Here is a 23,555-nt window from a genome sequence, read left to right on the forward strand (position 1 = left end):
ACCTTAAAAAAATGATCGCACACCTGCAGCTGATCAAACATCGTCGGGGGAGCTACAAAGCAGTGTGGCTGAGAGCTCCTCGACACTGGATCGTTTTGTGACTTCCCGTCAGTTCTCAGTAAATGTGTGAAGTAAGTGCCAGTCTGCCGTTGTGTAAAGGTACTCACGGCTGCCTTTGTATGTGTGTTTCCCCAGGAGGATTTGTGGAAACAAGGAAGCAGCAGACGGACTGTACACAAGGAACGGAGACAGAGCACGGCGCACTGGAGAAGGGAGAAGACACGGAACGGGAGTCGGGATCGCACTGGGGATTTATTGTTGTTTGGATTGTTACATCTCTGTAAATAAATGCACTGCCTTCATCTAAGAGTCCTGTGTTTTGGGTCCTATTTTCCTCCACATCCCCACAGTCTGCCACGCGGACTGTGACACTCAGCCTGATGTTCTAGCATACCCAACCCATGGGAGTTTGGAGTTACAGAAGAATAGGGTGGCAGAGAGTAGATATAGTTGCCAACTCTTTGTTCTGTTGTTCTCTGCTTTACTAGTACTCTAAAGATAAAATCAGAATGCTGGCAGAGCGGAAGCTTTTCCAGATGATGGAAGTGAACTGAGGTCCCCTGTCCAAGGAGATGTCACAGGGAGGAGTTGACCTCAAAACCCCTTTCTGACCAGCCCATTTGTTGCTTCCCTGGCAGATGGCAATTTATGCAAAGGCACGAAAATGCAGAAGCAGTCTGTGAGTTATTATGAACGATCAGAATTAAACTCTTAGGCAGCACTATTTAGCAGATTTTAACCTCCTGTCCTTTTAATGAGAATTTTAATTTCTCTAAATATGAATGTGTTGTTACTTCTCTCATCAACCCTGCATCGGCTATGGAGTATCTCTGGTTGAGAAATGGTTTCCAAAGCCACAAAACTGTAACAACAGTAATCAGTAATGGTGAGATCAATTACATGGTTGTGAGAAGAAAAAAAAGAAACTTTGAAAGTGAACTTAGCTGATTTGGTCCAGGTCTTGTGTTTGTTTGATCTACACCAGGGATTTTAAACTCATTTTACATCAAGTACAGGAATGTTTCTGTCATTTAAATGTTTATCTATTACTGAACTACTTTATTGTAGTTTCAATGTCCCTGGGGAGGTATTTATTTGGAAGAAATGTTGCAAAATGTACAAAAATACAGTTAAAGGTTCAGAAATGTATGCTCTCCATTATATTTCCCAAAGCTGTCCAACTTTGGGGTCTTTGCCAGGCTGATTCTGGCCCACAAGCCTTATGTTGCAGTACTCCATCCAAAACAAAAATCAAGTTTCCACATATAGGTTTAAGCTTTGCCTATGATGAGCACGGGTTTATACTTATCACAATAAATGCAACAAAATATCTCCTGTACGGATGTAAAAAACATTATCAGAAGACAAAAGAGGTGTATTGTTATTAAACACAACAGCTTCTCCTAGTGATTACAGACGTGGAAGTCAGTGTGATTTTGGTCTGTTTTAAGGACTTTGACTCTGAACATGCATCACTTTATTGTCTCATTTTATTTGGGCATTCAAGCCATTTGTTTGGGGAAACAAACTTTTTACTTTAGATCTTATTCCATGCTCAGGCAACATGATGTCAGCCCAACTGTTGTCCAATCCACAACACACAGAAGGGCGAATGAATGTGGTGCTGTCCATGACAGCTGACCGCTTTATTTCTAATTGTATGTCATACTGGATGATATCCAAAGCTGCCTCGGGGACAGCTCACAAGAGCTCCAAAGAGAAAGACCAGCATGTCACAATTTTTTTTAAATGTTTGATGATGGTTACAGTGTTTCAGTTGACCAATTTCTGACCCCTTAGCTGTGTACAACTGTAACAATGTTACTGATATAACACCTATTTTCATCATTTGTTTAAAAGCCTAATTTTAGCTTCTCTCACTCTGAGGCCCTCCTCCAAATAGCCCAGTCTGTGTTATCATTTTGTAATTTTATGTGCTGTATAGACTGTGTGGCTTAAGAGTCTGAGTCATTATTTAAACTGTCTTCAGTTCAACCAGCTGTTAATATTTTGCTGACATTTTTATCACATTTAGGGGGAAAAGACTGGGATCACTGGACTTCTACTTTTACATGAATAAAATGGACCTTTTTGAATTTGTTTCGTACCACAGTCTATCTATAGTCTATCTCATATCTAATAGTGTTGGTCTTTAAAAGCTGAAAGAAATCGACAAATGGTCAAAAGCTGCCAATATCCCACCCAGGTCATTTCCACAGATCTCACAGAAAATGCAACCTTTATCTTACCTCTGATGAATGCAAGTATGTATGAGCAAAGTGAAATGTTAATAGAAATCTTGAAGTGCTAGATGAGAAGACAACCACATTTCTTTGTCTTTCTTTTGTCCTTTCTCCCTCCCTTAAACCCAACCACTCATGGCAGATGGCTGTCTCTTCTCTAGTTTGCTTCTGCCAGATATTTCTTCCTGTTCAAAAGCCTTTTTTCCTTCCCACTGTTGCCAAGTTCTTTCTCATAGGGATTCTTTGGATTATTGAACTTTTCTCTATATTTTGTTAGAGTCTTACAATATAAAGCACTTTGAGGTGACTGCTGTTGTGATTTGGCGCCATATAAATAAACTGAATTTAATTAAAATTGAAATCTAACATGAATGTACAAAATATACTTTACTTTAGCATATCACCACCATCCATGATGATTATTCCAAGCAATGGTGCTTTATTCTTATCAGTGCAGCAGACCTTGACAGCTGCTGTAACTGCACTGAAGCTGGTTTGATTGAAGACAGTTAATCTTTGCTCTGGTAGGTGTATATCTATAGCAACAAACTAGAGTTTGACAGTCCTACCTCATTATTCTCATTTTAGTTGAGGTAACACTGAAAAAACTCCCTTGCTTCTAAATTTGAGTCCAAATGTTTCAGCAGTGCAAGCATGGCTGCTGATAACATTTAATTGATTAGTGTGTGGCAGTCTGTTGTTGGTCAATAGTTGCACTTTGACAGCAAAAACTGAACTGAACGAACAATACAATGAATTCCTCACATGACAGTCTTCTTAGGAATTCAATTTTCAGCTGTTAATGTCTGAGATATGGACTAATTAGGAAATAATTGAAGAGCGATGCACATTCATTAGCAAATAAATTGCTGTCCATGGTTGCTGTCCACATTTTGAACTGATCAAACCAAATAGCCCCGAGCTCTAACCCCAGTTTGAAACACCACAGCACCAGCAGTGAAAAGAGCTACACATCAGCTGTCCTGGCATGTTTATAAAAGGTACTGTTATCTAAATAGCTAAGCAAATGACACATTAAGTCAGAAAATGGAGCTTCCCAATGACAATCAAGCCTATCAAGCTTTACAACAACAACACAGCAAAGAAGCAGTGACCAAACAATAAGTCCATGGTGGCTCATTACACAGCTGTTCTCAACGTGATCCAAGGGGAAAACAGACAGGAGTCAATTTCAAGTTGGTATGCGTCACATACAAAAGAAGTTGTTGTTGTTGTTTTTTTCCAACATTGATGCTGCTGTTAAGAAACTGTGTTTGCTGACAGATATGAATGGAAATCTTACCCTGCTTTAATAATATGTATACACACAGTATACATTATGCTGTTATATTATACAATAAGGATCTGATATTCATTTTAACCGACATTAATATGCAGGATTGCAAAGCAGAACAAAATACTTATTATGTAAATCCTTCAATACATAACATTTCTTGTCTTATCGACTACATCATCAATCATTTGAACATTTTGCAAATGTATTTACTTTTTTTTTTTAAATTACTGGTAATTTAGGTTTTGTTCCTGCACCACAAAACCATTTAATTACTTCTGCACAGTTTCTTACTCTATAGCCATTACAATGTATTATGTTAACAGTGAGAGTAAAACCATTATGCTTCAGATTGCAGGGTAGCAATAGTTGACAGGTGTAGCGTTTGTTTGTAACTATTTGCATCTTTTTATGCACCTGTATCTCTTGGTAAACAGTATAATTAAGATGAATTTCAGAAGCTGCAAACAATGTCTTTGTGTCAGGAAACATTGTCTTACTTTTATATGACACAGCCTATAGACGCAGGCTGCAGTCACTGCAGTGTAATTGTGCCTAGCAGAGTGAAAATGTCTAATAAACGTCCTCTCACATTTAAATGCAGCATTAAATGTTCTGCTGAGTCAGAATTCAAAACAAAGCTTACTTTTTTCTTTTGTTTGAATGCACACATTGAACTGAGTTAAAAGTTTTAGTTTGAGGAAGACCTACTGTGGAACCATACCTGATAACTGGGGATGTATTGTTTCAATGAGGAAAAATGACACTGAGCAGCTGCCACAGTACAGTGGGATACACTCACCAGCTACTTTATTCATCAACTGCTCATTGATGCAAATATCTAGTCAGCAAATCACATGGCAGTAACTCACATGTACTTAGGCATGGTCAAGACAACCTGCCAATGTTCGAATCAGAATTAAGAAAAAAGGTGATTTAAGACACTTTGAAAGTGGTGTGATCGTTGGTGCCAGTGCAGTGTGTCTGAGTATCTCAGAAACTACAGATCTGCTGGGATTTTCTCACACACATCTCTAGTGTTTGCAGGGAATAGTCTGAAAAACAGAAAACACCCAGTGAGTGGCAGTTGCCTGGGAGAAAATACCTTGTTGATGGCTGATGTCAGAGGAGAATAGCAAGACTGCTTTAAGCTTAGAGGAAGGCAACACTAACTCAAATCATCACTTTGTACAGCCAAGGTAAGGAGAAGAGCATCTCTCAACGTGTTAAACATTGAAAACATTGGACTGCAGCAGCAGAAGACCACACTGGGTGTCACTCCTGTCAGCTAAGAACAGGAAAATGAGGCTACAATTATAACAGGCTCACCAAAATTAAACAATCAAACACTGGAAATATGTTTCCTGGTCTAATGAGGGCTGTTTTCTGCTGCGAACTACAGATAGTAGGGTCAAAATTTGGCATAAACATCCTGAGTGCATGGTTCCATCCTGCCTTCTATCACCGGTTCAAGCTGCTGGTGCAATATTGAGGGGATATTTTCTTGGCACACTTTCACATCCGAGCATTGTTTAACACCACAATTGTTGTTGATGATTGTTGCTGTTGCCATTACATAAGGGATTTTTTTCAGACTGACACTGTGCCCATCTTCTGATGGCAGCTTCCAGCATGAAAACATGTCACAAAGCTCAAACCATGTCAAACAAGTTGTACTGGTGAGTGCATGTTATTGTCTGTCAGAAAGCTTTGCTGAACTCAATTGGATTTTATTAGCTGTATAAAACATGTAAATGCAGCCCGGATAGAGGTTTGTATAGCACTGTATGGGGAAAAAAGCGATGTGAGCTGTTGGATGTCTGGAGGGAACTTCAGCCTGTCAGTTGTAAATGCTGCATGGGTCTGACAGGAAAAGGAGAAATGAGAAAAATCACAACTATACCAAAAGTAAAGGTGACACAGGACACTGCACACTTTCACTTTCTCTCCAGTACAACTTAATAATAATAATAATAATAATAATAATAATAATAATAATAATAATAATAAGCAGCAGCACAAAATTTAATATATCTGGAGAACCCAACAGCAGGAAATGGCACTGATGAATTCATTGACATAGTTGGAACAACAAGTGTTAGAGAGAAAGACTGAATGAATGAAATGTAATATCCTGTTTGTAGCTTCGTTGGAAATACTGCAAACAACATCATCTGACGGGTCAGTGTAGATAAAGGTGCACACTAAACACGGACTGATTCTACACCGCAGAGAGAGAGAGAGAGAGAGAGAGCGCATTATTCATGAAGTGTAAAACAGCCGCCACTAGAATCAATCAATCTTTTTTCACTTTGTGCCACTTGTGCGTCACTGAGCGCGCACGGCGTCCTGCTGCTGGAGGAGAGGCTGCGCATTCATAGGCACAATCAGACACTGGGATTTACTTGTTCCACACACAGTTTCACTGCGTTTTATTAGTTGTGCGCAGAGACGTGCATGTCGGATCAAACAAACGGGGATCTTGTTAGGGGTGTTTAAGTTGCGCGCTATGGCGCATGTAAGCAAATCCTTCTTGCCAATCCAGCTGTGCGCCTAGAACATATTGGCGAAACAACTGAAACCTTTACAACATCAGGGGAAACGGAGAAGAGGATGACGGCTTCATATAACGGATCCAACATAACGACGAATCACACCAACCAGTTCGTCCAGCCGCCATGGCGCATCGCTCTCTGGTCTGTTGCCTACAGCTTCGTGCTGGCGGTGGCGGTGTTTGGAAACCTAATTGTGATATGGATCATTCTTGCGCACAAGCGCATGAGGACAGTGACAAACTACTTTCTGCTGAACCTGGCGTTTTCGGATGCGTCAATGGCTGCTTTCAATACTTCAATAAACTTTATCTATGCCGCTCACGGGGAGTGGTACTTCGGGGAAGCCTACTGCAAATTCCACAATTTCTTTCCAGTCACATCTGTGTTTGCAAGCATCTACTCAATGGCGGCAATAGCTGTGGACAGGTGGGTTTTATAAAATGCAGTAAAAAAAAAAAAAAAAGTTAAACAGATAATGTTCTGTTGCTCCACATGCACCTCATACACCAATTCGTTTTTTATTGGTCACCGGGTAAATTGATTAAGGTCTTATTTTAGGTTTACCAACAGCCTTTAATCAGTTTCTGTCATTTTTTTTTTTCAATATTGGAACAAATAATCACTCAGTGTGAGGATGTTATACAAACACTAGAGTTCAGACCCTTCATTCAGCAATGGGAATATATCCCACTTATGTGCACAGTCTTATTAAATGCAACTAATAATCAGAAAAATAGAATATTAGAAAACACACAGGATGAAAGATAACCTTGACACTTTAATCTGGATCATTTTATTTCAACCCTGAGTTCAAGCAGCACTTGTGGGAATGTGAATTAAAATCAGTGTCTTGCTTCAAGTCAAAATGCGTTTTGCAAGGCAAATGAATGTATTAACTTGTTCCCTTATAGAAATTGATTTGGAGTCCTCACCAGTTTAGTCTGATGCCTCTGTTATCAACTTCATCTTTGTCCTTTTTTGTTCCCACTCTCTGTCCCTGCTGTTACACGTTTTTTTTGTTTGTTTTTTCCCCAATTCCCAATGGAGTAGTCAAGTCGTGATTTGCATAATTGTATTGGAAAGGCAGTTCCTCAGGGGGGTGACTGCCATCTCATACACCTTGAGCCTGTTTCATAGATTTAGTTTTACATTTCAATGCAAGTGAATCAGACTGAAACAGTTGTTTTGGACAGAGTCTGTGCTGCAGTGAATGACTCTGTGTATGCCAACACCCTAGAAAAGATTGCCCTTTCCTCCTACACGCTCTGGCTCTCTTGCTTTCTGCCACATGCACATCTTTTCCTTTTTTTCTTTTTTTTTTGCTCATTCACACGTCCTCTTTTCTCCGTTGGTTCGTTTGCAGTCTTTCTCTCTGACAACCCTTGTGCTTTCCATTAATGTGAGGATGCAGTCAACACTATCACCAGGGCTTTGAAACTGATCAGTGGACCATCATACATCATAATGTTTGAATAAAGGGATTAAACTGATGAAAGATGTAGCCACAGGCTGAACATAATGAAAAGACAAAATCATGTGAAAGCTGCAAGCAAGTGCAGTGTGTGTCTACAGCTAGTGTTCACGTGTCACAGTGCGTTGTGTTATTGTCTGAGGTGTTTTCTTCCTCCAGTGCTTCTTCTTGTCGCTCAAATGAAACAATGTAATTCCTCAGGCCGTGCTCATTTTGGCTTCTCTCAACAACGACTTACATGCCTTTATATTTATGGTCCACAATGTCCATTCAATTTGTCATCTGTGTACAGAGAAAGAGAACATCGGCATGACCTAGATGATGTAGATGTAACCTCCGGTCATGCTTTTCGTAACCCCAGTATGGTGCTGTCTCCGCTCTGATGTCTTGAAATGGCATGAGGCCACAGTTCATGATCATCTGTGAATTTGTCCTTCCTGCTGAGTCTCTCAGCTGCCAAGTGTGTTTCCTTGGGCAGCGGAAAGAAAAGAAAACAGGTTTCTGTGTGAAAGGTAACACCACTGAAGATTTTACAATGTCCCTGTGGTCATTTTTTTAAACAATTTTTTATACCTCATATAATTATTTGATTATTGATTATTGATTTTATTGATTAGCATTCAAATTCAAATCTCAGTGAAAACAGTGAGAAAAAAAAAACAGTGAAAACAGAACAAAAATCTACCATAAAGAAAGAAAGCATGAGACAAGGCTAATCAAAAGGTATTGGCTGAAGCATTTGCTTATTACGCCAACCCTTTTCTGTTGTCTCCCTAAATGTTCTTCGATAGATATCAAAAAGGTGTACACTTGTGTTATTTTATTTAGGTTTTTCATGTTTGCTCACTGCAAGTCCATTCCATCAGCTGACATTGTGCTCTGGAACATACTTGATTTAATTATATTTTGGAGGTCAATATTGTAACAGAAATTAATTTCTTAAAAGCTTATGTACAATTTAATTTTCTTTGTTTAAATAGCTTTAATTGGGAACACTTAACATAGCTTTTACTAAAGAAAATGCAATGTTGTTCAAATGATAACAATATAAAGAAAAAATGAATAGAAAACCATGGCTAGTAAGGATTAAGTACAAATAACAATTAATGATTCCTTTGTGATACTCTAAAGTGAGGTTTGCAGACTGATTAAACATTTTTCTTTCCCTTGAGGACTTTTGAGAGAGCACTTGAAATGTACCTCTGTACATTATTTTTGGTCTGGACTCTTCATCTGAGGTAATCTCTGCTAGTTAAGCACATGCTGGTGATTGAGTGAATGTTTACTTGGTAATAAAACAGTGTTGTGACATAGCTTCAAAACAATATGCTTTCCAAAAGCTGTCCTGTGTAGCTTCAGGCATGACAGGCTTCCGAGTCACACCCAGTTCTGTTGTCTCCCTAAATGTTCTTCGATAGATATCAAAAAGGTGTACACTTGTGTTATTTTATTTAGGTTTTTCATGTTTGCTCACTGCAAGTCCATTCCATCAGCTGACATTGTGCTCTGGAACATACTTGATTCCACATTTAACAAGGTCCAGTGAGAAGCAATAAGTTCCAAACAATTACTGGTGAATTTGCTGTTATCCCCGAGAGGGTTGTGGTCACTGGAGTGAAAGGACAAGGCCTATTTTTTTTTTTTTTACCATCCTAGGAAGATTGAATTAGCAGCTCTAAGCCCCTGTGATTGCCTATTGAAAATCATGTAACATCCTGAGCTGAGTTCATGAAGATGGTAATCTCCTGTCAGTGTTTCACTGTGTCAGTCAAACAAAATCTCATCACAGCTTTTTAGGAATGAATAATCCATCAGCTTCCCCGAAATTCAAACACCCCCATGTAATTGGACTTATACAAGACTGCCTTGTAGAAAATGAGGTATATTTTTAATGTTGAAAATGTCGTTGAATCATAAGTTGAATTAATGGGCGATTCAGTCAATTCCACTTGTGCATTAGTGACATTTTCCACTTTAAAATTATACTTTATATTCCAGCAGCTTGTTGAAGTTAAATGCTTAGGTAAGAGAATTTTTTTTTCTTTATTGCATACAGCAAATAGACTTGATGCTATCTTTTAAATTTCACACTTTCTCAAATAATTACTTTTGAACTGTGAAATATTGTTTCATGTTTGCCTCTTGAGTCCTCTTAAAATCCTTGACATGAAACAACTTCAGAGTGTATAACGACCACTGATTTGAAGACAAATTTTGAGATGTTACGATCTGTAAAAAGTAACTGCAATAAAGACAAAATAATAACATTAAGGATGTGTTAACTCTGACATGTACGTCAGCAATTAAATAGAAACACAGAATTCTCTTTTTAACCTCTTTGCTGTAGGTACATGGCCATCATCCATCCTCTTAAGCCTCGACTGTCAGCGAAGGTCACCACAGGGGTTATTGTTTGTATCTGGAGTCTAGCTATAGTTTTGGCTTTCCCCCTCTGCTACTTCTCAACCATCCAAACCATCCGAAGCATACCCCAAAGGACTGTCTGCTATGTGGCCTGGCCCAACAGGAAGGATGACTCCTTCATGTGAGAAAGATTTATCTGTTTTTTCTGCTATGTCTGATGTTTGAATGTGTTGGATGTACTTATACAAATAATACAAGCAAGATGAAATAAACTAATAAATCCCATCCTTCATTTTAAACATCACTCAGTACATTTAAACAAAGTAGAGCAGAGCAGTATTGTTGGAAACACTACAGGGTAGTGTTCCCGTTTGAGCATTATGTGTGCTAAGCTCAGCAAAAAATAGCGATTTTACAACATATTGATTTAATTTTTGTAAGTATATAGTTGTACAGTGGTAGTTTTGTTTAAAAGGTAAAGACATTGCAAGTATTTGGAAAACATAAACCCTATGACTACATCTGATGAAAACTTGTGCCATTGTCAGAAAAATGGCAAAATATGAAATATTGCAGTGTTTACTGTCGTATTCATTAGCATTATGAGAGTAAAAAATAGCATTCCAGAGAAATTATGTTTTTTTTCAGAGGTAAATAAGAATAGAGAAGCATTCAAAAAATGCAAAATATAGTAAACACACCAAAACAATTTGTTAATTTATTGTCTTTTGTTATTTTTTCTGGAAGGTAGCACCAAATGCAGTCATTTGGGATTATAGTGCAAGTGTTCCCAGAATGTTACATTTATCAGTTGCAACAGGAACTAAGAGCACAGAGGTGGACATGTTTATACAGCATGAAACATATACTATGTGTGAGTTATGTATGATTATTTTTTAAGTGTTCCCACTTCTTTGACAATTTTTATACCTTCTTCTTAGGTATCATATCATAGTAACAGTGCTGGTGTACTTGCTGCCCTTAGTGGTGATGGGCATTACTTACACCATAGTGGGGCTGACACTATGGGGTGGTGAGATCCCTGGAGATTCGTCTGATAACTATCATGGACAGCTCCGGGCTAAAAGGAAGGTAAGCGGGCTTACAGGGGAAATAATACACCAGCATCTGAAAAATCAAGATATGACCTATGGGAACCCAATTTGCAACTGTGAATGTGATAACTGTTGAATGCTTAAAGGCAGAGAAATGGGAATAAGTATTTTTCTGCCACTGAGAATCCTGAAGCTTCAGAGTACTTTCATCTTGCTTCTGTTTTATAATCTAAAGTAAGCCAGGATAAGGACAGCAAACCCTGCTGCGTATATTTGTCTTTACTTTGCTCAAGCTAGAAACCATTTCAGCATGCACCAAGGCAGAGGAATTATGCAGCAGTGCACATACATTTAGGATTTGTATTTAAACTTTTGTTTTTTTTAATGATATAGTCACTGTAGATGAAACGTTTATTGTTGAATGAGGGGAAGACTCTCAGACTGCCACCAAACTTAATTATTTTCTCTGGGCCTATTTTGTGTACTTCTTTGGACATGCTATGGTTAGTGTAGCGTTGCCTTGGAATAAACATCCAGTGGAAGTGGATGACAAATAATTTTAACCTTGTAGTCTCCATTAGACAATTTAAAGTTGTGAGAATGCAGCTGTTGTTAAAACACACCATATTTCACAGGTAGCTTGTTCTGCTGCCTGCTGTCAAAAATAATGGATTACTGCTGTAAGGCTATTGATGTAGCACTTTTCTTCTAATGACTGTAGCTCCAGTGACTGTCCAACCAACCAGTGGGTATTAATTTTGAAAACGTCATTCACTTCAATTGCCTAAAATACTGAAAAAAATGCACACAAAAAGAAAAGAGAGAGAGAGAGAGAAAATAACACAAAGCAGATCTTCAAACTGCTGTAGAGGTGATTGTGATAAATTAGGTTTGTCATAATATTTTTAAAGTACAGATTACAGCTAGGTTAGAAGGACCCACATAGACCCATATTTGTATAACAAATGTGTGTATGCATATGGATATATTCAGTTATTTATAAAATAAATATTATTGGAAATTGTACTTTAATGCAATTTAAACTTGGACTATGTATACGTTTCATAGTTCTATGTTTTTTTTGTTTGTTTTTTTTAAATATCTGCTAGTCTGCTCTAGTCTCACTTCAATAAGTTTGTATTGGCTGTACTTTGGGTGGTTTTTTTGGGGACCCAGTTAGACAGATGTAGAGCCTGGCAGCTCGGCAGGCAGCCGGCACGCAGGACCACACAACACGCCGGCCTCTGATGGAAGAGAGGCCGGATCAAACAGCATGCCAACCTTGGGCTTGGCAGGACTCCCGCACACTTTGACCTCTGTCTCCAGCTTGGCAGGTCCTGCAGGTGCAACAGACTCCAGTGAGAACGCCGCTGTACCAGGTGGCACCGCTGTACCGGGTGGCACGGCCAGTCCCTCCGCCACCCGGACCTCTGGGCTCAGGCCGAACTGGTCCCCCGTTCGCCTCATCCTTCGCCTCATCCTCCACCTCCGGCTGGTGAGGTTGCTTGCGTGCCTCATCCTCCACCTCCAGCTCTGGCTGCACAGGTTGAGGACACAATGGTTCCTCTGCGGCCCTCCTCCGGGGAGCTGGAGCAGGTGCAGGCACCTGCAAGGCTCCAGGTGCTCCCACCCAAGAAGTGGGTATGGGCGCAAAGGCAGGCTGCGTCCTGGCTGGCCCCACTCTGCTGGCCCCCTCTCCTACACTGTTGGGGAACGCCGGTGGGGGTGGCGGCAGTGTCGAAGTCCAGGCGCCAGCCAAACACCAACAACAACAATTTAAAGACAGGACCCAGTTTCCATTTTATGCGACAGGGAAGGTGCGTCTGCCTTCCCTGCGTCTGCCTTCCCTGCAGCGGCACCGCAGACCACGCCCCACTACAAAGGCATTTTAAAAAAGCAACCATTGTTGGCTCACCCACAACTATTATCTAGCTAATGCTGCTGCACACCGATTATGCTTTGGTTTAGCTTTGGACCTTTTTCTAATTTTGTCAAAAACATTTAATTCTTCTTCAAATAAAATGTCTATTTGCTAACAGGCATGATCTGTTATTAATGCCTTTCACGGTGTCTTCACGGTGCCAGCAAAATTATATCTATGAAAGAACAAATCATATTTACTTTTCTCAGACAACACTAATAAAGGTAAATATATTGGATAGATTAGAAATCACTGGAGGAGATGTAAGGTCCACTCAACAGTAGAACATTACATTTACTAAATGATGTGCTTGTAATTATATATATATATATATATATATATATATATATATAGATAGATAGATAGATAGATAGATAGATAGATAGATAGATATGTCTGTACGGGGTTTTGTACATAGACATATTCAGATTTGACCCCAGACATATATTTTGTTCACTTGTTTTAGAGCAGAATTGTTTAAATCTTAATTTTACCATTTAATTTTTTTGTTTTTTGTAATTGATGAAGCACTGTTCTGTTCTCATTGCTGGTTTACATGGTACAGTGTGTTTATCTGAGCACATGAATGTCATGCAGGTTGAGAGTACAGTGCTCTGAGTCTCTGGTCAGAATAGATTACACAAAGGAGAGAACAGCACCAGGCTTACAAGCTAATGTTTTTATGGTACTCCAGGCAAAACATACTAAATAAATAAATATATATATTCAGCTCAGTGAGCCGAATCAATTTGAAAACTCATAAAAAAAAAATCAGCTTGGTGACTGGCACAGAAATGTAAATGAATCTGATGGAAATATTGTTGTGTCTACAGCTAAATAGACACTATAACTATAACTCATTTGAGTAAGTAAATGCAGATGGTGTCAGGGTTCCTGTTCCTAAGATGACTTCATGTTTTTTTCATGTTTTAAAGGATTGTGTCGCCTTTATGAAAGTGTTATAGACAATGTACATAGAAGATGTCAAACTGTGCATTGTGAACCCATTTTAAAGGAAACTCAACTCCAAGTTGACCTTAAATTGCTTTCAGCTCTTCATGGTATTAGTGAACAAAGCTATGGCTCATTAGCTGTGTCCCAGTTTAGTTTTACTTATTAATTCTGAGCAAATTAAATTTAATGGGTTCACAGTGGAAAGGCTTGTCAGTACGCATTGAGTTTAACTTTTTTTTGAGCATGCTGACCATGAGCTTTGCAGTCAGTTCACTGCACATGTTACACCCCTGAAAACAGGGGGAAAAGAATCACGAGAGTGATTATGACTTGCGTCTCTCATGCAGTAGTTTATTGCAGTGAAAATGAGCAGAAACGTTTCACATTCTGTACTGCTAAATGTCACATGGTGGAAGAAAAACACTAAATAATAAACCGAAATACTAAAGTGCTTATCATACATATACTTGAGCAGGTTTCCTGACAAAATGGCTGACAATCGCGGTGTTTTTAGCTCCTGCCGTTATCTTAATGGCCATTACACAGTACAAAACACAGCTCAAAACCGCCACGTATATGTGCACAAAACTGCAATGTAATGCTTTTAACGCTTACAAAACAATGAAGGATTACCTCTTAAATATCTTAACAGTGTACACATTGGAAATATATCAACTTTTAAACACTTTTACCTGAAAACAGGGGGAAAAGAATCACGAGAGTGATTATGACTTGCGTCTCTCATGCAGTAGTTTATTGCAGTGAGGAGAACGCGCGAAAGCCCCCTAGTGGAGAATAGAGACACTACTAATCGATCCCAGAAAAGGCTTACTAGCCGATCACTGATGTATAGATTGCAGTTCTCTTAAGTAACATGAAAGTCATTAATATAACATGAAAAATAATAAACTCTTAACCATTTTCTTACCATATTTACATTATTTTCGTCCTTATATCAACTGATATGAATTAGTATTAACTGAACAGTTTTATATGCAATAGTCATTCAACCTGTCACACACAATAAACATGATTAGCTCCATAAACGTGCTAAAAAATGAAAGCAAATACAAAAACATCAGGTAGAATCAGTTCAATATTTTCTGGAATCACTCACAATTTTCTTTTTCTGATTGATGCCCTCTGCGTTGTCTGCCACATGGCCATCGTGCTGGACCAAAACTAGTGTTAAAATAATCAACTGTGGCCGTCACTGTGAGAAAGAAACTGGGATTGTTTTATGTGTAAGGAAACATCAAGCACAACTTAGCTCGACTTAAGCTTTCCTAACTTTGTAACATAAAATCTAATAAATAGATACATCCAAGAATACAATTTTACTTAATTGTTGGAATTTAAAAATGAAATAATAAATGAAAACAGACCCAGGATGAATACAGTGTAAAAAATGAACTTATGTTATTTGCACTGCTCTTATTTCAATCATTAGTCTGCAAACTGCTGTTATTTACAGTTACAGTTGTGTATGTGGAGACTGAGGTTAAATAATATGTGACTGATTCGACATAACAAGTTATGTTATGATAAGTAAAATAAAATAAAAGCTTTTTTCTAAATGTTACACCAAATAAATGTCCCTCTAACTTCTTAGACGAACGAGCAAGTAAAAACATCCTGTTGTCAGAGCTTTTCAGTCATATCAGCTCACTTTGACCACAGTGAAACAGAATTCTAACTATAGCCAAAGATAACTAGAGTAAATATAAAATCGATTTTTAAAAAATGATAATTTCATTTGTTAAGGAGAAAAACCTTCCTGTATGAAAAAGTATTTGCCCCTTAAACCATATAAATGACTGTGCAAAGCTTGGCAGCTTATTGCATTTAGCCTATTTCACTTTCTTAGACAGCATCTAATTAAGTGATTTCTTAAATCAACAGGTCTGGCCTGAGCCTGGCTAGTGAAAGTGGATTCAACTTTCCAAATATAATGTTGTTAATCACAGTTAATTCATGATTTAATAACAGAGGTCAATTAATTTCGTCACATAATGCCAGGCAGGTTTGGAAAGCTTTTTTTCCTTAGTAAAAAAAAAAATCCTCATTTACAAAGTACCTTTTGCATTTTCTTGGGTTAACTTTGTCTGTAATACCAAATTTTATTTGGTGATCTGAAACATGTAGGTGTGACAAATATGAAAAAAAGCAAAGAAAAAAAGAAAGAAATCATGAAGGGGAAATACAAATTTAAAACGTTATTTTCAGACAGGCCAGGGAAAAAATTCAAGCCAATTTATGGCCCTTAATATTTGTTTTGTAATTAGAGTGAAAAAAGTATGTGTCAGGGCTGGTCTACTGTGCGACTGGGAAGTTGCAAGCCTGTAACCATGTTTCTGTCATTTTGCTCATAAACCAACAACACAGATTGAATTTATTTTGTTTGTTTGTTATACAGTCTGCAGATTTAATGTAATCTTACAATTAATCAGGCTTAATCTGAGAGAATGTTTCAGTGCAAAAAGAAATTATAGTGACATCTTACTACAAAGATCATAACGTAAGCATGTATGTCTTTTCCCTGTTTTGTCCAAGACGTTTCACTGAATCTGGATGAGACTGATTAAGTAAACTACCACAGGAACTATGTGTAGTATCTTATCTCAGAAAGGAAAAAAACGTTATTTTCCTTGTTGTTATTGGTAACACTTTCCTCTTTACTCAGAAAAAAAATTCTTATTACTTACATATATTACTTATAAATTTATATTAATTGACATGAACATAGATTCCTTTTTCATCATAATTTCACAAACAGCAGGGTGTTATAGTACCGTACAGACAACAACGCAGCTGCTGCATCTTGCTCATTGCTGTCAACTCCTCAGCTTTTACAAGACGGTTCTTTTGCAGCGGACTAGCTCTGCAGGTTTGCTTTGGCAGAGTTTTTACACACCCATAAAGTGGAGTTGTTCCTCTGGCTGGAACTGAACCAGTGACCTTGAATGTGTAACTCAATATATCATCTTTAAAGCAGAGGTAAAAGGAGAATACCTACTACCTGATAAATTGCTCACTTACTCAAAAGTATCTAGCAAAACAATGTCCTCATCATCAGCCAAATTATATGTTGGGTCTGTGTTTCCACAAACCCCGCTAATTCTAGAGACTTATTCATCATGAAGAAAACAAGACAGTCGATCGATCCATTACTTGCACAAGGGAGGCCTCGTCTGTGTCCAGCACGACAAAGAACCCCAAAATGGTGGCCTCCTCTCGCTGCCTTTTATTGACAAACTTCAAACAATAGTTTACAAAGCACCTCCCCTTGCAACCCCCCTTTGGTTACAAAGACAAGGCACTGTATGTAAATGTATACACTGAGTGTGTGTGTGTGTGTGTGTGTGTGTGTGTGTGTGTGTGTGTGTGTGTGTGTGTGTGTGTGTGTGTGTGTGTGTGTGTGTGTGTGTGACCTCCTGCTGACCAAAGGGTCATAAACCCAGGAAGCTTACATCAAAAGAAACAGATCTTTCAGATAGGATGTATCTACAATAAAACCTCCCCCAGCACAGAGTGGCTGGAGAGGTGGTCAGAATCAAAGGAATGGCTTTGATCCTACTGCTTAAACTAAGACTGTACAAATTTAAGAAACACAATGGCGACATTCAACAATTAGACTTAACATTTCCCTCCTTTTTGTCATTGTATACTTAAATTTCAACTTATGCACCCTTTGTTTAGACAGTGTCAGTGTAGATTTCATTCATGCACAGTAAACTACATCCTATACATAAGCAAATCAGTATCAACAGTTCAAAAACAGGAATTAATTTTTTCAAAAGAAGATGCCACCAAGGACCAGACGGTAACCAAGCTATCCAGCCTTGTGGCGGATCTACTCCTGTCGTGCAATTCATTATGTATTTCTTCAAGTAAACAACTGAATGTCAAAGGTCAAACAAGAAGAATCATCATTCTCAAAAATCATATGTCTCTACAATCCAACTGTATACAGACATAGGTATTTAAACGCATCAGTTGACTTTATTGTTTGTCCATGTGGCTCTCAGCTAACTTCAAAGCTGCAGCAAGTCAACACCCTTCTTTATGACTCCTATCAACCCCCCAAATCTTCTCACTGTAGGCATCCTGTGGGGGTTAGAGTCAACTTGTGAATTATCTGCATTTACAACTCTTCTCCTGTCCTGTTGTCACCACAGAAAAAGCTTTGTAAAGGAAATTGGATCAAGCTGTTTTGATCTTCTTGGCTCAAAACCTCAAGTGTTCATGATGTAAATGTAGACAAAAGGCTTCTCTGTTTACATCCTTCTTGCAAAAGACAAAAGAATAAGTGATGTTGCCATGTTCCATGGTTAATCTCCAACTTGGGCTAATCCATTGTCCTTCGTACACATAGGCAATTGGCCTGTTTCCAGTTCGTTTAACTGTATAATGTCCTGCAACAAGTCATATTCTTTGAGTCAGACGAGCAGGTCTGTCTCACCAGAGCAGTTCACCTTCCCAGCTACTGGTGAATCAACCTTCCATTCAGGTTCAGAGCAGTTGAAAAGTTGGCAGTGTTCCTGGATGTGTTGCTAAAGCAACCAAACAAACTGTCTCGCTCCAAGTGATGCTATCCGGTTGTGTTCTTAAACTGCCACCAGTAGTTGGTTGAAAACCCATGCGGGTACTGGGTGTGATTTGCTCTGTCCCAATGCGCTCCTGTCATCCCACTCAGGGTCCACAAGCACAAGAAGATGCACAGCACATTCCCAGCCATTCTGATGAGTACCTGTGGCTCAGTTGGTTTCTTCACCGGATTGAGACGAGGGGCCCTGGAGGCTTTCCCCCCCCTTTGTTCCCGGTCTTCCTGCCACTTACTCCGAGCTGGCCTGGATGCGTGTCACCTTCTTGCAGTGCGCTTGATATATCCAAGTGTTCCTTCCGGCAATCTTCACTGCTGTGGTCGTCGTCAGCAGCATCCGATATGGACCTTCCCATCGTGGACTGGACCAGCACTTCCTCTCCATGGCCTTATCATCATCCAATCTCCAGACTTCAGGCTCTGCTCCTGCGAAGAAACAGAATCATCTGGCAGATCATTTGTTCTCATGACTACTTTACTTTTAAACATTTTCAAGCATCTAATCTGCTAATATGTTCTCTCTTCTGCTTTTCTATCATCACTACAGAAGACTGGAACTCTAACTCTAAATCCTCTAACATGTGTAATCTCAAAGAGTCAGACCATTCTCTGTTGGAGTAATCCTCGTGTACTTATTCTATACAGTCTAACCATGTCCTGCCTGTCTTCCTAAATCTTAACTTTACTGTTCCATTAGTTCTCTCTGCAAAAAAGTTTTTTTTAAAAGTATTTAATAATCCTAGAGTGAGTATAACGACTGCTCATCTCCCTCCTGTTTGAGACATGGTATAGCCAATGGCTCAAAATAGCAGCAGTCTTATACAAATTATTAGGCAGTACTGGTTTATCACACAGATAAAAAATCATCCTGCAAGCTTGCTCCCTCTGTAAGTCACAACTGTTTTCCTGCTGTAGGTGAGTGGGCCTGCATGTCTGCTGATGCTGTACTGATAAAAGGTTAACACCATGTTTAACTACAGCTGCTTCTTTTGTGATCTTATCTGCAAAAACTTTTCCTAATGCAACTGGATCTTTCCCTCACATGTGTGCTGCACATTTACAAACGGCAATTCCACTGGTTAATAACGCTGCATCCAGCAGAATTTGCAAGAGTTTGGTGTGTTCTGCAGGTTTCCCTGTAGAGGTTGTCACACCTCGTCTCACTCACTGCACTACAAAGAAATGTACAGTAGCAAATGTATACTACCTATCAGTGTATATTGTCTCTCTACAGCTTCACACGCTTCCGTTAAAGCTAGCATCTCTGCTGCTCAAGCAAATATGAAACATGCTAGTTGTCCTACATAGATAACTCTCTCTCACTGTCTGCTACAGTAAAACGTGTTCTAGTCTGTCCCTCTGCTGTTGTAAAACTCAAATCATCAACAAACCAAACCTTTTCCTCAACGAGTGGCACATCTATTAAGTCATCCCTCAGCTTACACTTCTTCTCCTCGCGCTCTCTACTCTCATGAGAAGTGCCCTCCTCCGTTGGCAAAAAGGGTTTGGCAGATTCAGAATTCTGCACCACTTTATGGTAATATGTGTGGTTGTGAGAGTAACATTAAAGACAAGTGTCTTGTAGGTGACAGAAATGTAAGTTTAGTCTGCAATAGTAAACATCTACCTCGTGTGGAACTAACAGTGTCAAAGGGTGAAATAAACTATTGAAACATTGTACAGCTTAAGCTGCTGCACATACTGGTCTCACGCATGGAGGTAAAGCACGAGCAACTAGAGCTAATCTTTTAGGATAGTAAGTTACTGGCTTCACTTGTGGAAAAAGTGCTGTTAGTTATTTTACAGTCACCTGGCATTTGTGCTGTTCACAGAACCACAAGTCCATCGCTGGACCTCCTCTGCGCTGTCACTTTTTGGAGCTTGGCACGCTCCCTCAGGTTCCATTTTGTGGGCGATCCTCTCAGTCACTCCTTCTCATCATGGCACCTCATGACATCTACAAATTGAAAAAATGACACTCCTCTCGCCACACGGCTTTCGCCATGTGTCAACTCCCCAATGAGACATGTACAAGAGTGTTGCACAGTCTCCCTAAAACAATCTCCAGGGTTTGTCCCTTGGAGCAGCTTCACTCCAAGCTGTAACCCTGTGTAAGAACATTAATCAGCACTTAAATGTTCAGCTTGTTTAACTCCCAGCTCCTGTATCACAGAAGACAAAGTCTTAAATTTAAACAACTTCACATTTGCAACCAACTGTAGATCATAAGAGTAATAAAGTATTCAGCATCACAGAGACAAGTATCATTGCGGGTTTATTCTAAACTCATTAAACTTCTACTTTTTCCCATAATTTGTTCCAAATTATTTAACATCTCAACGTCATTCCACATTATAATCAGTGAACTTCACTTATAGGCCATCAAAGCCTCATCTGAACATGGATGCACCACTTGCATAGGTTTAATACTTGTAAATAAACAGCTAATCACACAAATCACTGCAACAATAATAGAAAACATTGTTTAATGTTACTTCTGGACCCCACCTCTTGACGCATGGACACTCTCATGCGTCAACTCACCAAACCTGGATCCCTGCCTTAAAAACTGGCTCCACCAGGAGCCTGCATACTCACCATCATGGCCTGGAAAACAAGATCTGGAAGTAAAATCAAACTTCACACTTATAAACAAGTATATCACAAGGGTAACAAGCATTCAGCATCAGCAAGACAAGTGTCATGTGCAGGTTTTCTCAAATCATTAAATCACTATTGTTACCATAATTCGCCTCAAACATGGATCATCCCATGTGCTCAGTTAACATTAATGTAATCGGTGACTTCCCTTAAGCAAAGTCACTCCACTCATATATTATTATGGGTCCAAAAGTGGCCAGCAAATGAGCCCATAATAAACTATTCCATAAATATCGTAATCTCTTATTTGTTTTACTCATGTCACTTGTCCACTTCTGCTGAATGCTACATGCACTCTTAAAGAAAACAAAACCTGAAATAAAGAAACAAACATCCACCAGTTGTTCTGCTAAAAACCACATCATCAAATCACATGAAAAACTGCAATGCTGTAAGAAAAAATGCAAATGTTAGCGCTGCGCAGGTGTGTACACACTTTCTCACAGTAACTTCTGTGAGTACCACAAGCCCATGAATAACACACCTCTGATAGATTCACAAACATAAAAATGGCATTTAAAAGGTTAAACCATCACGCAACCTCAGATGTTGCTATCATCTTTCTGCTCCTGTAACAGAGACACACACAGAGATACATCCACACCTTTGTCAGGTGGGGGTTAACTTCACACAATGGTGTTAAGTCAGTCAGTCTTGTCAGCTTTTGTCAGTCAGTCAGTTCCCCATTTATTTTAAAATTCTTACTCATTCACTCAGTGATTCCTTCTTTTGCTAATTGTGGAAATTATCGTCGCATTCGTTTCCACGCTCAGCAAAACAACGTCATTTCAAAAAGAAAAATAATTTAGACTGGATTTCCTCGTTGAATCCTTTTGGACAGGAATTTGTTTCCTGATTGTCCCAAATAAGAGCCCATTTTAATTTTGGGGAAGCTCACTTTGCAACAGTTTTCTCGACGACGCTTCGATTCTAATCGTGCAGATCTGCTCAAACAGAGATCATCAAACAAAACTTTCAGTGCACCATGAAAGTAACAAAATAAAAGAAAGAAAATAAAAGAAATCAAAGAAAATAAAGGAAAGATAGGCCTTGTTTAAATCATGACACGTGTTCTTCATGCCAGGGGGATAAATCGTAACAACCCAATTGGCAGGTTCAACTTTAGTAATAAAAGACAAATCAAACAGCCAGTTTAATCTCAAACATTCATCCAATCAGCCATACACACAACATAGGCCTATCGCTTGCGTCTGCACGCACAGCTAGCGCTCTCTGTTGAAAACTCTCAAACGCCCCATATGGCGGAGAATTCAACCTTCGGACACTCTCCAACGCCCCAAATGGCGGAGATTCCGGACTCTGAACCTAGGTTCTCTCCACGCCCCAAATGGCGGAGAACTCTCTACGCCCCAAACGGCGGAGAAGCCTGCGTCTCTCTCACGCGGCTAGCGCGCTCCCGGACTCACGTTTAACGCACAGCCCGTAGCCGCTCTCTATTGTTTTGGGTCCACGTGCGCTCTCGTGACCAGCGCTCCCCGGGACTCAAACGTTTCACGCAGAATCACGGTGACGCGTTTCTAGGATCCCACATTCATTCACACGGTTATAGAGACGCTCTCTAAGGCCTTCTGTACTCACTGTTTGTTTACGTTCATGGGAAGAGCCTCTGGATCCCGTCAATCGTCATCCATCCCGAGGGGAGGTCAGGCGCAAACTTCCCGGCCTGGTGGCAAGCCAAAAACACCAGGGCTTTACGTCAATCATCCCAGATGTGTGTGTGTGTGTGTGTGTGTGTGACCTCCTGCTGACCAAAGGGTCATAAACCCAGGAAGCTTACATCAAAAGAAACAGATCTTTCAGATAGGATGTATCTACAATAAAACCTCCCCCAGCACAGAGTGGCTGGAGAGGTGGTCAGAATCAAAGGAATGGCTTTGATCCTACTGCTTAAACTAAGACTGTACAAATTTAAGAAACACAATGGCGACATTCAACAATTAGACTTAACATTATACCTTCGCTTGAATGAATCTTAATACTTTGAACTGCCGAATCACGTCTTTCTTTTTCACCGCATTTCTGGAGCATCTCATGACATGATTTGCTCACATCTTTCTAATGCCAAACTGCCTTCAGTGGGTCTTCTGCCTGAGCGCCAATCAGCATGCTAATTAACATGATAAATGACAAAGCTAATATGAAAGTTGTTTGTAGGTATGATTTTTTTTTCCATGTTTACAATCTAATTTGTTTGTTAGGTCAGCAAGATCTGCTATTTAGTACTAAAGACAAGGTATATCTACTAATATTAGCTCTGTAAAGCTTTGACATATTAAAAATTTAGCTACATGTTAATGCTATCATCTAGAAACTTAATGTCCAAACTCAGTGAAAGAAATGTGTAACAAATATT

General features: G+C 39.3%; 1 protein-coding gene across 1 annotated transcript in view; it reads left to right on the forward strand.

Annotated features, from left to right (window-relative positions):
* Positions 1-6,105: 6,105 nt before the first annotated feature.
* tacr3a (tachykinin receptor 3a) overlaps positions 6,106-23,555 on the forward strand; it is a 34,798-nt gene continuing 17,348 nt past the window's right edge. Inside the window, exons 1-3 of the mRNA XM_085356960.1 lie at positions 6,106-6,578; positions 9,971-10,168; positions 10,929-11,079. Of these exons, the coding sequence (XP_085213086.1) occupies positions 6,211-6,578; positions 9,971-10,168; positions 10,929-11,079 (717 nt within the window). The 5' untranslated portion in view covers positions 6,106-6,210. The remainder of the gene's footprint in view (positions 6,579-9,970; positions 10,169-10,928; positions 11,080-23,555) is intronic.

Source organism: Diplotaxodon limnothrissa, linkage group LG6, assembly GCF_057381915.1.
Source record: "Diplotaxodon limnothrissa isolate DT_005_m linkage group LG6, D_limnothrissa_male_GT1.1, whole genome shotgun sequence".
NCBI lineage: Eukaryota > Metazoa > Chordata > Actinopteri > Cichliformes > Cichlidae > Diplotaxodon > Diplotaxodon limnothrissa.